General features: G+C 36.1%; 1 protein-coding gene across 1 annotated transcript in view; it reads left to right on the top strand.

Moving 5' to 3' along the window:
• The window catches only part of Rsbn1 (round spermatid basic protein 1), a 47,576-nt gene that overhangs the window by 19,079 nt on the left and 13,626 nt on the right, over window positions 1–14,871 (top strand). The window contains 2 exon segments of the mRNA XM_033758256.1: window positions 13,259–13,396; window positions 13,688–13,830. Of these exon segments, the coding sequence (XP_033614147.1) occupies window positions 13,259–13,396; window positions 13,688–13,830 (281 nt within the window).

The following is a 14,871-nucleotide window of genomic DNA, read 5'->3' as shown; positions in this document are numbered from 1 at the left end:
CATTCTACATTCAGTTTATAATAAACCTGCTTTGACCTACTGGTGTTGCTTTTTCAGTGTTTTAAAGTGGAAATGCCTTTCTACTCATAGGTCACAAGGTTAGGAAAATTGCTAGCGTTTTTCTTTCTGTCAGTTTAAACAGTCAGCTTAAATAGGCTTCTTCCTGAAACAAGAGTTCTATGGAATAATCCCCAGCCCCACTTCACCCTAATAAACAAGGTGTTCTATATGGTCCATTTCCAGCTTGGCTTCCTGAGTTTAACATACTTATGTCTCTTCTTTGTAAAGGATGTGTGTATTGGAGACAGAATCTATTTAACTCTCACAAAGCGATACAGGGTACCTTTGTAACACTGACTTTCTCATCTACAGTACTATGTTATGTGTTGATGTAGAGCAGTGTGTATACGTAAGGATAATTGTTTAATATTCTATAACTATTATGAATATATCACATATTTTCAGTGCATGCAAAGCTAATTACTGTCAGCTAAGTTTTGGAAAACTGTTGGCATATATGTTTTGCTTCCATGGTGCTTTATTTTTTTCTGTTTTTGGTTTCAAGTTATTTCCCTTCAGTCTTCTCAACGTTTGTTTCTTCTTCCACTGTTCCCTAATATATGCACTTTGTAGAACTCAGTATGCTTTTTGCTTTCAGGTGCTATTTCCAGGCCAGGTTTCTCAAACTTGTCAGATCTGGGGTTGCTAGTTCAAAGTACTTATCAGAATCTGAGGACCTTCTCCTGGAAGTTCTGAGTCATTTGATCTAGACCAAGGCCCGAGATAGTACTTCAAGTAATTTGATTCCTAAGAGCAGACAAATTTAAGCTATATTGTTCGGTTCTGGTGATCTAGCTCCGTTGTAGAGTACTTGGATACCATCCACCAGGCTCTGGGTTCAATCCTCAGTACAAAAAAAAAAAAGAGAGAGAGAGAGAGAGAGAGAGAAAACTATTTTGTACCGTATGCCATCTACCATTACTTTCTTTCATTTAATTGGTAGGTGCTATCTTAGAGTTTCATTACATCATAAACCAAGCACATTTTGGGGGGTGCACAGCACTGGAGATCAAACTCAGGAAGCATGGAGCTATATCTCCACTACCCCTCCTTTAATTTTGAGACAGAATTTTGCTAAGTTGCCTATGCCAGTAATGGCAAACCTTCTAGAGCTTTCAGTGGTACAAACAGCTCTCTCCAACTGTGGCACGCGTGCCATAGACTCAGCATCAGTGGGCCGAGGCTAGCCTTTATCATGGGACCCCCTTATCTCAGCCTCCCAAGTAGTGGGGATTATAGGAATGCAACACTATGCCTGGCTCACAGTAGAATTTTTATTTAAAAAAAATTTTTTTTTGAAAAAAAGTCATTTTATTTGTACACTTACAAAATTGTGCATAGAAACTTGTAAAAACAGTTCTGTAAAACTGAAAGAACTCACAGTAGAATTTAAAAAATCATTCTTGGATTGGAATCATTCAGGACCTTGTTTCATTGTAAAATTGCGTAAGGCTTTCATCAGGTCTTTAACATAGCCTAGCCAGTCTACTTTGATCGCTTATTTGCCAATACTCTGTGGTGACCATTTAAACTTTTTATGTGTATACATTTTTTTCCTATTCTTGTTTAATAGAGAAAATATCCCAACTCCCCAAAGGCTAATTCATCTACTTGTGTTTTGAATTCTATCCCTCATTCTGCTTAGTTTTCTCCTCCCTTCCTCCCCCTCCCTCTTTCTCTGTTTCTCTGTCTCTGTCTGCCTGTCTGTCTCTCTCTCTATCTCTGTTTCTCTTTTTGTCTCTGCCTGTCTGCCCCCCCCCCCCCCTTTCCTGAGCACATACTGAGATACTGAGATTCCTTGCCTTTTTTATTTGTGGCACTAGAGATTGAACCCAGGGCTTTAGCACTTGTTTTGAGACAGGGTCTTGCTCAGTTGCCCAGGCTGTACTTGCACTTGTGATTTCCTGCTTTAGTCTCCCAGAGTGCTGTAATTGCTAATTGCTACAGGCATGTGCCCTCATGCCTACCCTTTTATTTATTTTTAAAATTTTTGATATAGGGTCTCATTAAGTTGTCCAAGCTGGCCTCCAACTTGCTATCCCATCTCAGCCTCCCAGACTGCTGGGATTGCAGGTGTGTACACTGCCTTGCCTAGCTTTAAAAAAAAATTGTCATAAAACAAAACACAATTTACCATTTTAACAATATAATTTTATAATGTTAATTACATTCACTGTTTTATATGGCTATCACCTCTTATCCATTTCCAGAACTTTTTCCATGGTCCCAAATAAAACTATGTGCCCCTTTGCTTAGAATTTCTAATGACACTTATTTATCTATCCCTCCAACCTTTCTTTCCTCCATTGCAGTGTGTGTGTGTGTGTGTGTGTGTGTGTGTGTGTTTTCTTTCTTTTTTCTCTTTTGAGACTGATCTCACTGTGTTGTGAAGGCTGGCCTGGAACCTGTTGATCCTCCTGCCTCAGGTTGCTGAGCAGTTGGGATTACTACAGGCATGTACCACTGTGCCCAGCTTTAAGAACAGTATCAGTTATATTAAATAAATTGCTGCTTTTTATGTGTCCTTCACATTTAAGAAAAGAATAAAACTTTTCCTTTCTCCCCAGAAGTAAATCTTAATCTTCAATTTGTAGTTTGTTGTTTTCACAAAACTTTTTATATTTACTACTATATGTGTTTTGAGGGTGCCCAGCCATATTGGGGTTCCTAGTACCTTACCCTTAAGGAGAAGTGAAAGGGAGCCGGACATCAGTATTTGTAGGGTGTGTTTCACAGGATTCTTTTTGCCTTATAGAGTAATGCCTGCTGGTTTGATCCATCACCAGGGGGCCCCCTCACACTGGAAATTTATTTCTGTGACAGGCACCCTTGTGGCTAGTGACCTGTGTCCACTTTGCCTGCCTGACGATCACTCTGTGCCAAGTGTCTAACTTTGTGTTCTCCCTGGTGTGCTGGGAAACCAAGTTTCAGTAATGCCTGACTCTGTAGATGGAGGGTCCAAATTCAGTACACCATCCTCAATAGGAAATAAATTCAAAGATTTTCTTAAAGATCTTTGGCAGGGTGAATGCAATAAGTTGGGAGGACATTCCTCTCTCCCTCGGTTGTGTGAGGCAGGAATAAAGAGCCAGAGAGAAGAAATAAAAAGAAATATGAGTATGAGAGTATTCACTACAATAGGAACATGAAAGCCACACATACAGCTGTATGCTTTACAGCTTTATAAATAGTGTGTTGCATGTACACTCTGCAGGTTGTTTTGGTTCAACATTGTTTTATGAGATTTATGTTAATAGATGTAACTAGTTCATTTTAATGACTATATTGTGTGTGTATCAATTCATTTATTCTTGTTTGTGAACATTTAGATTGCTGGAAGTTTTATCATAGTATCATGTTACAGTTTGCATTTGCTAAATGTCTGTTCACATGCATATCCTGGAGTTTCTGTTTGCCTTTATTCCTTTTCTAGGATTCTGTAACTATTGCCTGGATTTGATGACTCAAATAAGACTTCACGTGCATGAAAATTCTTTTTTCGTCTATAACATTTGATTGGGAGTTTAGATAGATACGAAATTTGAGGTTGGAGTTCTTTTCTTAACTTCCAGTGTTGCTATTGATAAATCCAGGATTGTCATGTTTCTTGATCTCTTTTGGTTTAATGCTTTGTTGGTGTTTTTTTGGAGGTACTACTGAGCTACACCCTCACCCTTTCTCTCTTTTTTTCCCCTTAATTTTAATATGAGACACTCTCCATAAGTTGTCTAGTTTGGCTTTGAACTTGTGATTCTCCTGCCTTAGCTTCCTAAGTAGCTAGGATTATAAGTGTGTTATATCACGCTTGGCTTTCAGAATATCTTTATTGTAAAATTTCAGAATACCTAGGATAATATACTTGGAGATGATCTTTTTTCTTTTTTTAAAAAAAATTGCTATATGACTGGGCGTGGTGGCGCACACCTGTTACCCCAGCACTTGGGAGGCTGAGGTGGGAGGATCGCTGTGAGTTTGAGACCAGCCTGGGCTACATAGTGAGTTCCAGGTCAGTCTCAACTACATAGTGAGACTCTGTCTCAAAAAACCAAAAGAAACAAACAAAAAAATTTCTATAAAATATTTCAGCCCTATAAAGAGGTATGCATAATAATAACAATTGGGTTCCTATCACCGAGTCCAAGAAATAAAACATCACTTAATGTAGTCGAACCCTGCTCTTCAACTCTTTTCAGTACGGAAACGCATATCTTACCATTTGGGTAAAATTTCTATCATTTTTTTTTCCAGTGCTAGTGATTAAACCCAGACCCTGGTGAATACTAGGCAAGCACTTTGCTATTTCTTCAGCCCTCCTTGTATTACTTCTTAATTATTCTTCCTTCAGCTTCTTTTTTTTTCCCTCTTCCCTTTTTTGAGATACGGACTCACTATGTAGTCTAGGCTAGCCTTGAACTTGCTATGTTGTCTGGGCTGGCCCTGAACTCTCTTGATCTATTGGCCTTGATCTTCTTGCCTCAGTCTCCCAAGTACTTATTGGGATTTCAGGTGCTCTGTACCAAGCCCAGACTTCTCCTCAGCTTTTATTCTGTTCTTTTTTCCTGAAATTCTTCTTAGTTATATGTTAGACCACCTGTTGCATCCTGTAATCTGTCTCTCTCTTCTTCCTTCTTTCTTCCTTCCTTCCATGGAGAAAAGTTTATTTTTGCTCATGGTTTCAAAAGTTTCAGTCCATGGTTACATGATCTCATTGCTGTAAGGCTGAACGTACATCATGGTGGAGAGCATGTGGTGAAGCAAAACCAATCATTTTGTGGCAGAGAGTGCCCTCTCTTTTTGCATCCTGTAATCTGTCTCTCTCTTCTTCCTTCTTTCTTCCTTCCTTCCATGGAGAAAAGTTTATTTTTGCTCATGGTTTCAAAAGTTTCAGTCCATGGTTACATGATCTCATTGCTGTAAGGCTGAACGTACATCATGGTGGAGAGCATGTGGTGAAGCAAAACCAATCATTTTGTGGCAGAGAGTGCCCTCTCTTTTTAAATTTTCTTATCTTTCTTTTCCTGTTATATTTTTCTTTATCCTTTTTTTGTTCTACTTTTTGGGGAGATTCAACTCTCTTCCTATTGTTGATGAATTTCAGCTATAATGTTTTGAATTTGAGAGGTTAGTCTCAGTTTGTTACTTTTTTCATAAAAGTTACTGTTTTGTGGAAGCCATATCCTCTTATCTCTCTAATATATACATTTGAAATTTTCTTATGCTCTTACATTGTTTTTGTTTTGCTTAAGTTTTTTGTTTCATCTTGTTTATGTTAGATATTTTCTTAAATGTGATCTGGAATCTATTCATATTTAAACAGGAGTCAATATAGAACTGACTATGAACACACAGATGGGACTTATCAGTTGACAGCTTAGTAGGGATATAACATTGCAAGAAAAGCTCCAAATATCAGTGTTTAGAGATCTTATCTCTGGGCCTTTTAATTTCTACAGCTAATAGAATAGGGGATAGAGTAGGTTGTACTCCTCTGCTAGAATTCTTGGAGCTGACTTACAGATGGAGTAAAGTGATGAAGGAAATTTTATTTAATCTCCTTTTTTCAGTATAATGATTCTCTTTCTTATACCTTATACATTGTGTCTGAAGTCATTTGGTTTACTTCCTCCAGAAATTAATAGGGAGGAAAGTAGAAAGTAGATAGAGGGGTCTAACTAACCCTTGTACAGATTTTAAACTCATGTCCTTTGTTTTTAGTTCTTTGCTTTGTTCCCTGCCTTCTGTTACTTGAGCTTTCCATGGTTCTGTAGCACAGAGTCTGTATAAGCACTCAATTCAAAGTTCTCAGTAAGATGACTCCCCAGTATATTTTTCAACTTTTAAAAATGTTTCATAAAGTGTATTTTTTCCTTCTGTTCTTTTTCACTTTCTAGGATTTATATAGCCTTTCTACTTTAAAAAAATTATTTGGTCAGTCTGTCATGTTTAACAATCATTTTCACCCTATCCTCTTTTTAAATTTTATTAGTACGTATGATCAGTACATAATGATTATATTCATCATGAGTTGGTACATGTAACATGTCTTAATTACACCTTTTCTTTTTTATCAGATTCTTTCTAGTAGTATTAAAATATGATCACACAAAAGACTTAGATGAAAAGATATACTATTCTTGGATAAGAAGAATCAATATCACAATGACAATTTTCTTTAAATAATAAACTGAGCACAACCCTAATAAAATATACTTGCTCTTAGCCAAAGATGGTAATAAAATATAAATAGTTACTTTTTCTGGGATAACCAAGTTGATTTTAAAGTTTATATGAAAAAATAAATAGGCATGAACATTTGGACTCTCGCAGTTGACTCTGCTGTCAACTTTGGAAAAAGTTATCCCAGTTTACTGTGTTGAGTTGGCACTGTACAGAAAGTAACAGCCATGTTGGCCTAGAAATGTTAAACTCAATTTTTTTCCCCATTTGTACAGGAGTAACGCAATGTGTTAAATATGTAATATGTAAGGTCTTATCTATACGGGTTTGGTTACAGAAACTGTATTATCTACATAATTAAATAAAAACAGGCATGAACAGCCAGAGAAGAAAAGCAGTGATGGGGGAGCACCCTATCCAATATCAGTATATTCTAATTAAGTCAGTGTGTATTAGTTTATGAACACTATTCAGTGAAGTAAAAAAATCTAAATAAATCTAAAAATAGACCCAAATTCATACAGGCATTTGATCTTATGAAAATGATAATGTCTGAGATCACTGGTGGCAGAGAGAAGGTAAGTGTTAACATGTGGGTAACTGTCTTGTATTTATTTTTATATTTATTGTATTACCATCATATATTAAATTCCAAATGAGATCAAAGGTTTAAATGTATAAAATAGGGATATGAAAGTAGAAGACCTGGGACATACTCCTCATTTTTCCTCCCTACATAACACCAAAAGTCAGAAGACAAATTATGAAATTTACAACTTAAGTCATTGCCAAGATTAATTTTCCTAAACTGTAAAAAGCCCTAGAAATAGATAAGAGAAATATTAATATAAAAATAAGGAATGTGAGAATGTGAGTAGCCTACATAGAAAAAAATACAAATGGCCCTGTAACCTCTAAAATGTTATACAACTTCATTCTTAACAAAAATGAAATTAAAACTACCAGTGTGCCAGTTTTTGCTTATTGAATTATTAAAAATCCAAAAGTTTGGTACATTCTATAAGTGAAGTTGTGGGGAAACATATATTTCCTTACATTGCTGATGGGAATGGAAGTTTATAAAACCTGTAGAAGATTTCTTAGTCTTTCCATCTTAAATGTTCTTATTTGATCTTGTTTCCCTTTCTGTCAGTCTAATTTTCACAGCCAACTTCTTGAAGCAGTTTTTCACACTTGCTGTCCCCATATGCTCATATCTCCTCAAACCATATAAATTTGGTTTCTGTCCCCATAATTTCTTTGAATATCTTTTGATGTCACCAGTGGCATTTTTCATCTTAATCTATGGAAAGTCTTAGCAGCATTTTTAAGCTCTTTTTGAAATGTTTTCTTAACTTTTCTGACCACTGGACCATTCCTTTACATTTTCTCTTTGGCCTATATTCCTTTCCTTTTGGGTTTTTAAATACACTCCTCCTCTTTAGCACGCTCTATATTTTCTCTAATCAGATTTCTTTTAAGTCTGTTTCAATTACTGCCAAGGACTAGGATTTATATCCTTAGTCTAGACCTCTTCTGTTTCCAGACCCAGTTATCTTCTGTTCTGTTTTTAAGTTTATGTAATTTTACTTTTCTGTGATAAGATGTTGTCTATTTTCTGTTGCTATAACAAAATACCAGAGTTTGGGTACTTTATAAAGAAGACAGGCTTATCTTCTCATAGTTTGGGAGGTTCAAAGCATGGCACTGACATCCGCTCAGCTCCAGTGGGTCTCATGGTGGATGGTGGTAGAATGGTGAGAGTGTGTATGAGAATGGCAGGGGGAGACACAGAAGAGAGATTCAGAGGATGTACAAAGTGTCCTTATAACAACCCATCCCCTGGGGAACTGAGTCTTTTGAGAACCATGGTAGTCTTCTCTTAGAAGCCCCCAATGACCTAATTATACTCTCCATTAAGCCCCACCTCTTAAAGGTTCCACTATGTCTCAGCATTACTATTCTAGGATCAAACTTTCAGTGCACAAGCTTTTAGGAGACAAATCATAGAAGGCTTCAAGTATTTGAAGACTGTTGTGTTCCCCCTTTTAATTTTTTCAAGTTAAATACTTTTGACATGCTTTTAATTTCTTGTACATTTCCTTCAATTTGTATTATTTATAAGTCCATCGTCTTATTCTCTTTTAAGTGTGCTATAGTTACAGGGTTTTTTTTTTCTTTTTGCCTACATCAGGATATAATACTACATGTGTCACCTGTGCAATGCAGAGTATGTTCCCTTAGAACAAAATAGTGAAGATAAAAGCAAAACCACTCTAACAAAGATCCCATGTATGGTCTAGGAAAAACGGAAAAGGACTGGTAATGAGGCTTCATGGTATAAAGCTTGCTTAGCATGTGCAAGGGTCTGGATTCAATTGCCAGTACCAAAAAAAAAAGAAAACAAAAAATTTCACAAGACAGCCTAGTGTTATATGACTTTGTTCCGTGATGTCATCCAGGATTGTAGTTTCCTTTTGTCTTTTTAAGTTTGGCCATTTCTTCTGGTGTTGGCAGGTGCATAGGTGAGCCTTGCTGTCCCTCACTGTGTTCAACCTGCAAAAGAAAGTGGAGGGCAGACCTTTTCCTTATAAAGGCGTCCTCTGAAAACTACATATATAACTTATGGTTACATCCTGTTGGCTAGAACTTAGTCACAGGCTACTCCCTGCTGACAAGGAGCCTAGCTTATTGGCCATATGCCCAGGAAGTTTTCTCACAAAAAAGGAAGGATGAAATACTTAGGGATAATTAGTAGTTTGCTTGTTTGGCATAGTTTCACACAGTTGGTGCATGTTGAATTTGTGGTTGTAAATGCTGTTCATCTTCTGACTTGTGTTGCTAATTATTTAAATACATCACAAACATTTCCATTTATTAAAAATTTTAATGCCATGACAGATGCAGCTCTGTTTTGTGATGTCATCCAGGATCGTGGTTTCCTTCTGTCTTTTAAGTTTTGCCAAAATCAGTAGCTCTTCCTCTTCTTTTTCCCCCGCAAGAGTTTAATGGTTGGTTACTTTATTTCTAGCCTCAGCACTTACGAATTCAGTAAACACATATTACTGCATACCAGGCACTTTGTATTATAGATACACAGTAGTGAACAATACAAATATTGTTTCACAATTGACAATTATATTGTCTGATTTTTTTTGTTAGTGGTTTTAATTGAGGGTTGGTAAAGTTTTCCTACAAAGAACCTGAGGGTAAATATTTTGAACTCTGAGGGCCATATTATCTCTATACTACTTAAACTCTGTCATTGTAGTATGAATCAATGGGCATTTCTAGTAAAACTTTGACAGTCCTAAGTTTGGTCTGTGGGTTTTAGTTTGCCAGTCCCTTGTCTAAATTAATAGCACGTTTCAACTTCAAATAGCATGCCAACTTATTTTAACTTAGTTCTTCAGTGAAAATACATTTTACTGGGGAAATTACTGCCTTCCTAGTGCGTGGTTTTGTTTTGGACAGTCCTTATGGTCTCAGCTCTCTATTGAAGTGTTATTCTTATATCTTCATCACCATCATCATTATCATCATCATCCTCATCCTCATCATCATCATATTGGGGATTAATGCAGGATCTTTGCACTGAGCTATATGCTCAGCCCTTTTTTAATATTTTGAGACAGGGTCTTGCAGAGTCACTAAATTGCCCAAGCTAGGCTAGATCTGCCATCTGTTTGCCTGAGTATCCCAGAATGCTGGGATTACAGGGTTGTGTGCCACCATTATTATTTTAATTGTTAACATTATTTTAATTGTTTGTTCCTTCTTTTCTCTTCTCTCTCTGAATCTTGCTATGATACCAAGGCTGGTCTCCCACGATCTTCCCTTTTTATCCTCTTGTAGATGGAACTCCAGGTGTACCCCTGCACCCAGATCTTTCATGGTTTCTTTAGCTGACTCTTGTCTCACATATCCATTTTTCCTACATTACAGCTCTTGCTCCTTCGTTTATATTTTTCCCTCAAGTCTTAGTCACTTTAAAGATGATACTTCATACATAATCCCCAAATTTATGCCCCAGTCCTTCCTTTTTTAGATCAAGTGATAACCCCAAGTTGAAATTGTCTAAAACCAATACATTTAATGTGTATTTAATTTCTTTGTGTTTGAAATCTTGTTTTTTGTTTTTTTTTTTCTCTTGGGTCTGTAATCCATGTTTAAACATAAGTGGAGGTTATAAAGGTACCTAGTAATACATGAAAAGTTTCAGAGGTGGCGAATGTGGAAATACATATGACAAATGTGGCATTTCTTTTAGAATAATAGATCAAGAGTGGCTTTGTCGCCGTGAAGAGGATTTTCAGCCTGATACTGTAGGTAATATGAAGTTACTGGAGAATTTTAAAATGAGAGTTGAAAGGCAAAATGTCTTCCTGAAGAGTCACCCAAGGATGACTCTTTCTTGGATATGAGAATCCTGAAGCAAGGATATTAAGAAGTTTTTGAAATTAGGTGAGAAATGACTATTTCCTGAATTAAGGGATTGGTATGGCAGATTTGAAGATAGATTTTGATACTTAAAGGATTAGAAAGAGCTTTTAAATTCCTAAGTTGGGAACTGAGAAAATGATTATCATTAACTGATGAAGCAAATGCAGAAGGGGAAAAGGGTTTCTGGGTGGAAGGGAATTTTGGGTCGAGGATTTAGCTCAGTGATTCTGGCACCTGCCTCACAAATGCAAGGTCCTGAGTTTAATCCCTGTAACCCCCCCCAAAAAAAAGAAAATGAGTTTAGTTTTATAGATACTGCATTTGACTGTCTGTGGGTTGTCCAAGAGGCAGTTGTATATAAAGGTCTGACTCTGAGGAACATTTTTAATGTAGGGAAACAGATACGAATATAGCAGGGTACAGCTGGTAGTTAAATCTGTATTTTAATTGAAACCACCCACAGATAATATGCTGGATGAGAAATAGGCCAACCCTAATAACCACATTTTGGAGAGAAAGATATCAGGAAGGGAAGTCAAGAAAATGGATGACTGAGAAATATGCCTTGGATTTAGCTGTGAGGAGGTCATTAGTGATTTTTTTCAGTGGACTGGTCTGGATAGGAACCTGATTGTGATGATGTGAAAGTGAGTAAAAGGTGAGATGGTAGAGACTGAAAGTATAGACAGGTGTTATACGAGTAGGATTCTAATTTTGAAGCAGTTCAATATATTAGGGTGTTTTGGGTGGCAAGTTATAGGATATTGAATTCAAAAATGGATCTAAGTGATGAAAGGGATTTCTTAGCTCATCAAATGGAAAATTCTGGAGAGATAGGGTTGATGGATAGAATGGCTTAGGGTTTGCAGCAGGGGTGGTATTAGGACTAGTGACTGTGAATGTGTCTGTGAGAGTCTATGCGTACAAATATATACAAGATAAGTGCTGGGGATGTGGATCAGTGGTAGAGCACCTATGCTTCTTAAAGTCATGTAAAGTGATTTTAGGGGAAGAATTTATAAGAAATTAAGAAATCTCCGCTACACGACAGCTAGATCTAAGACCCTCTTTTCTGCATACATTGCATACTTGCATAGGTGGTGTTCAATTTTAAAACAGTTGATTCTAAAAATGCTGCTGAAGAACTAATAGTGAAGAATTATGTGAAGAAAACTACTGAAAGATAATTAATATAAACTGCTTTCTATTAAGGCAAAATAGGTTGTATTTATTTAGAACACTAAGAATTGATTCTTAAAATTGCCTTTGAATATTCAACAGAGACTTACCTTGTGAGAGTACAGCCATATGTTAGACTTTTTAATTTAACTCAAATCTTAACTGAAGTAGAAAATGCTAGGTAAGTGATCTGAGGTTGAAATCCTGGTTAGAATCTAGCATTTTAAATCTTGCCCATAGTGGTCCATCTCTGCCCTTTAGAAAAATTCATTCTAGAAGACTTCTTTACTTATTTATTCTTCGGTACTGGGGATCAAACTCAGGACTTTGTGCTTGTGAGGCAGATGCGGTAGCCTGGCCCGGAAAAATTCATTCTAAATTGGGAGTTGGATGAAGTAACACATGAAATGATTATAGGAATAATACTGGATTGTATGGAATAATTTAGTAGATCTCAATTGAATACTAGATAGACTGCTCTCACCTATAGGATATCATAAATTCACTAGAAAGTTGATACAAGTTAAGCATCTGTAATACTCAAAAAGTTTTTTGAATTTTTGTATTAGAGATAATTAACTAGTAAATTCTGTCGATTTTTCTAAATCTGAAAAAAAATTAGAAACATTTCTGGTCCCTAGAGGTTCTCAACCCATAAAGACAAAATGTACATGTGTTTGCAGGTTACATTATACTTCAGAAAAGGGAAAGATAATGGCACGTGACCAGGAACGCTGCCGGAAAAAAAGTCTTGACCTGATCTTTGAAAGATGGTTAAGATTTAGATTAACAGAAAAGAGGACATTGCACAGATTTGAATGAAAAATAACATTGGAGATACAAATATGCTTGGTGTAAGTTGAACAGAGGAAAAGATCAGCTGGTCTTAAGTGAAGGCTCTTATATGGAAGTAATGGGAGATTGAATTTGATTAAAAAAACAATCAGTTTGCTATCTGGCCTTAAGTAAATACTTTCACCTGGGAGTACACAATGAATATGAGATTTATCGGAATATGATCTTTTTTTCCCTTCCTACCCAGCCACTGTTTATTTAGTCTGCTTTTTTTCCCCAGATAAAGATCACATTAGAAAGTATTTTCAGAGTTTTAACAATCATCGTTCTTAGGGAAGTTTGTCTTAATATCTTCAATATTTTGGGGGATATTGGAACTCTAGGCTAATTTGCAAATGGAAATTTCTATTTATGGCACATAGCATACTAATAGATGTGTCAGTGTGCTTGGGTGCCTCTCTGTAACTTAATTTCATTCAAGGTACTGTTGATTGCGTTCTTAGTATGTAGAAGAAAGAGTAATATTGAAAACAATACCCTGTTTGCATTCTTTAATTATAGCACCCTTTGGTCCTTTTTCCCTGCCTCTTTCATTTTATCTTAGGTCAACAGGACATACTGTTGTGGTACCTACCGAGCAGGTCCGATGCGGCAGATAAGTCTTGTTGGAGCAGTAGATGAAGAAGTTGGTGATTATTTCCCAGAGTTCCTTGATATGTTAGAAGAATCACCATTTCTGAAAGTGAGTGTTAATTTAGATCATTCAAGTTCTGATCATTAGTTAGATGAACCTTTTACACTAAAATATTGACTAACCTTGACTCTTATCGTCTGTGCAATGTTTTGAATAGCAGTGTTAAGAAAAATATTGATAGAAGTTACTAAATGTATTTACTATAATTTACTATGCAATATGGCATTTTCTTTATATATGCATGCAAAAAAATTTTTTTAGAACTTTTATTTGGATGTGGGAGGGTTTAATTTATAAATAAACATTTTTTAAAATATGACTCACTCATCTGACTTCTAGATGACTCTGCCATGGGGCACACTTTCGAGCCTCCGACTACAGTGTAGGTCACAGAGTGATGATGGGCCTATAATGTGGGTAAGGCCAGGAGAACAGATGATCCCTACAGCAGATATGCCAAAGTCACCTTTCAAAAGACGAAGGTAAGCTGTTTTTTTCTCTAAAATACACAAAACCACTTTTTTTTAGTTTGTTGCTTAAAAAAATGATTGCATCCTGTGCACAGTTTGAAAATACTTGTCTAGATTATTTGAAGGTTTTCCTTAAATCTTCTGGTTGCCAGTTCCTCAGTCAAGATCTCTTATTGTAGAGTCATTAGGGTGAGGCATTGTCCTAAAAAACCAAATTTAATCTTTATTTCTTTTCTTAAAACCTGAGTCCTAACTGCTTGCAGGAGAAAAGTTCAAATTCTTTAGTATGGTCTACAAAAATCTTTCAAAACTCAGCCCCAACGCTCTGTGTTTGCTTCTAGCTGTACTCATTTTTCCAAACCATAATCTTTCATTACTACTTTTTGCTTTTGCACTGTGCTTTTTACTTAAAATTGAATTATCTTCACCCATCTTCCCCTAGCAAACTCTTAGTAAATTTTAAAACTTATCAGGGATATCATTTCCTTTTTGAAGCTTTTCTTTGTTCTCTTAGACCAGTGATGATGAACCTTTTAGAGATGAGTGCCCAAGCTGTGACCCAGAGCCCACTTATCGAAAAGTACCAACACTGCAGTTGAATCTGAATACTGAGGTTTTTGTTTAGCAAAAACAACTCCTGTACTAACATCTTTTATCTTAAAACAAAAAACACATGCCATAGGTTCACCACCACTGCCTTAGAGAATTGGTTTCTTCTCTGTGATCTGTTTACATGATTTTATTTGTTACTGAATTTTGATCTCCTGGAGTATTAGGGCTGTTTTATTCATCTTTATCCTTGTAACACATAATAGGTAACCAGTATTGGCTGAATGCAACTCATAATATACTATATAGTTCAGAGCTTTGGCAGTTCATATTGTGGTGATATACAAAGGTGATTAAAAAATATGATGTTTAAATTTTTAAAATTTATCATGGTAAAAGACACTTTGCCATTATTCTCCCTCAAAAAATACTTTCGTTGCTTCAAACACTTATTCTATCATTCTTGCTAGTTTTTTTTTTTTTTTTTTTTTTTTTTTTTTTTGC

This window comes from Fukomys damarensis, unplaced genomic scaffold (genome assembly GCF_012274545.1).
Source record: "Fukomys damarensis isolate Sample0158 unplaced genomic scaffold, DMR_v1.0_HiC HiC_scaffold_33, whole genome shotgun sequence".
Lineage (NCBI taxonomy): Eukaryota > Metazoa > Chordata > Mammalia > Rodentia > Bathyergidae > Fukomys > Fukomys damarensis.
The sequence above is the reverse complement of the archived record's forward strand: the minus strand, read 5'-3'. Positions and strand labels throughout refer to the sequence as shown.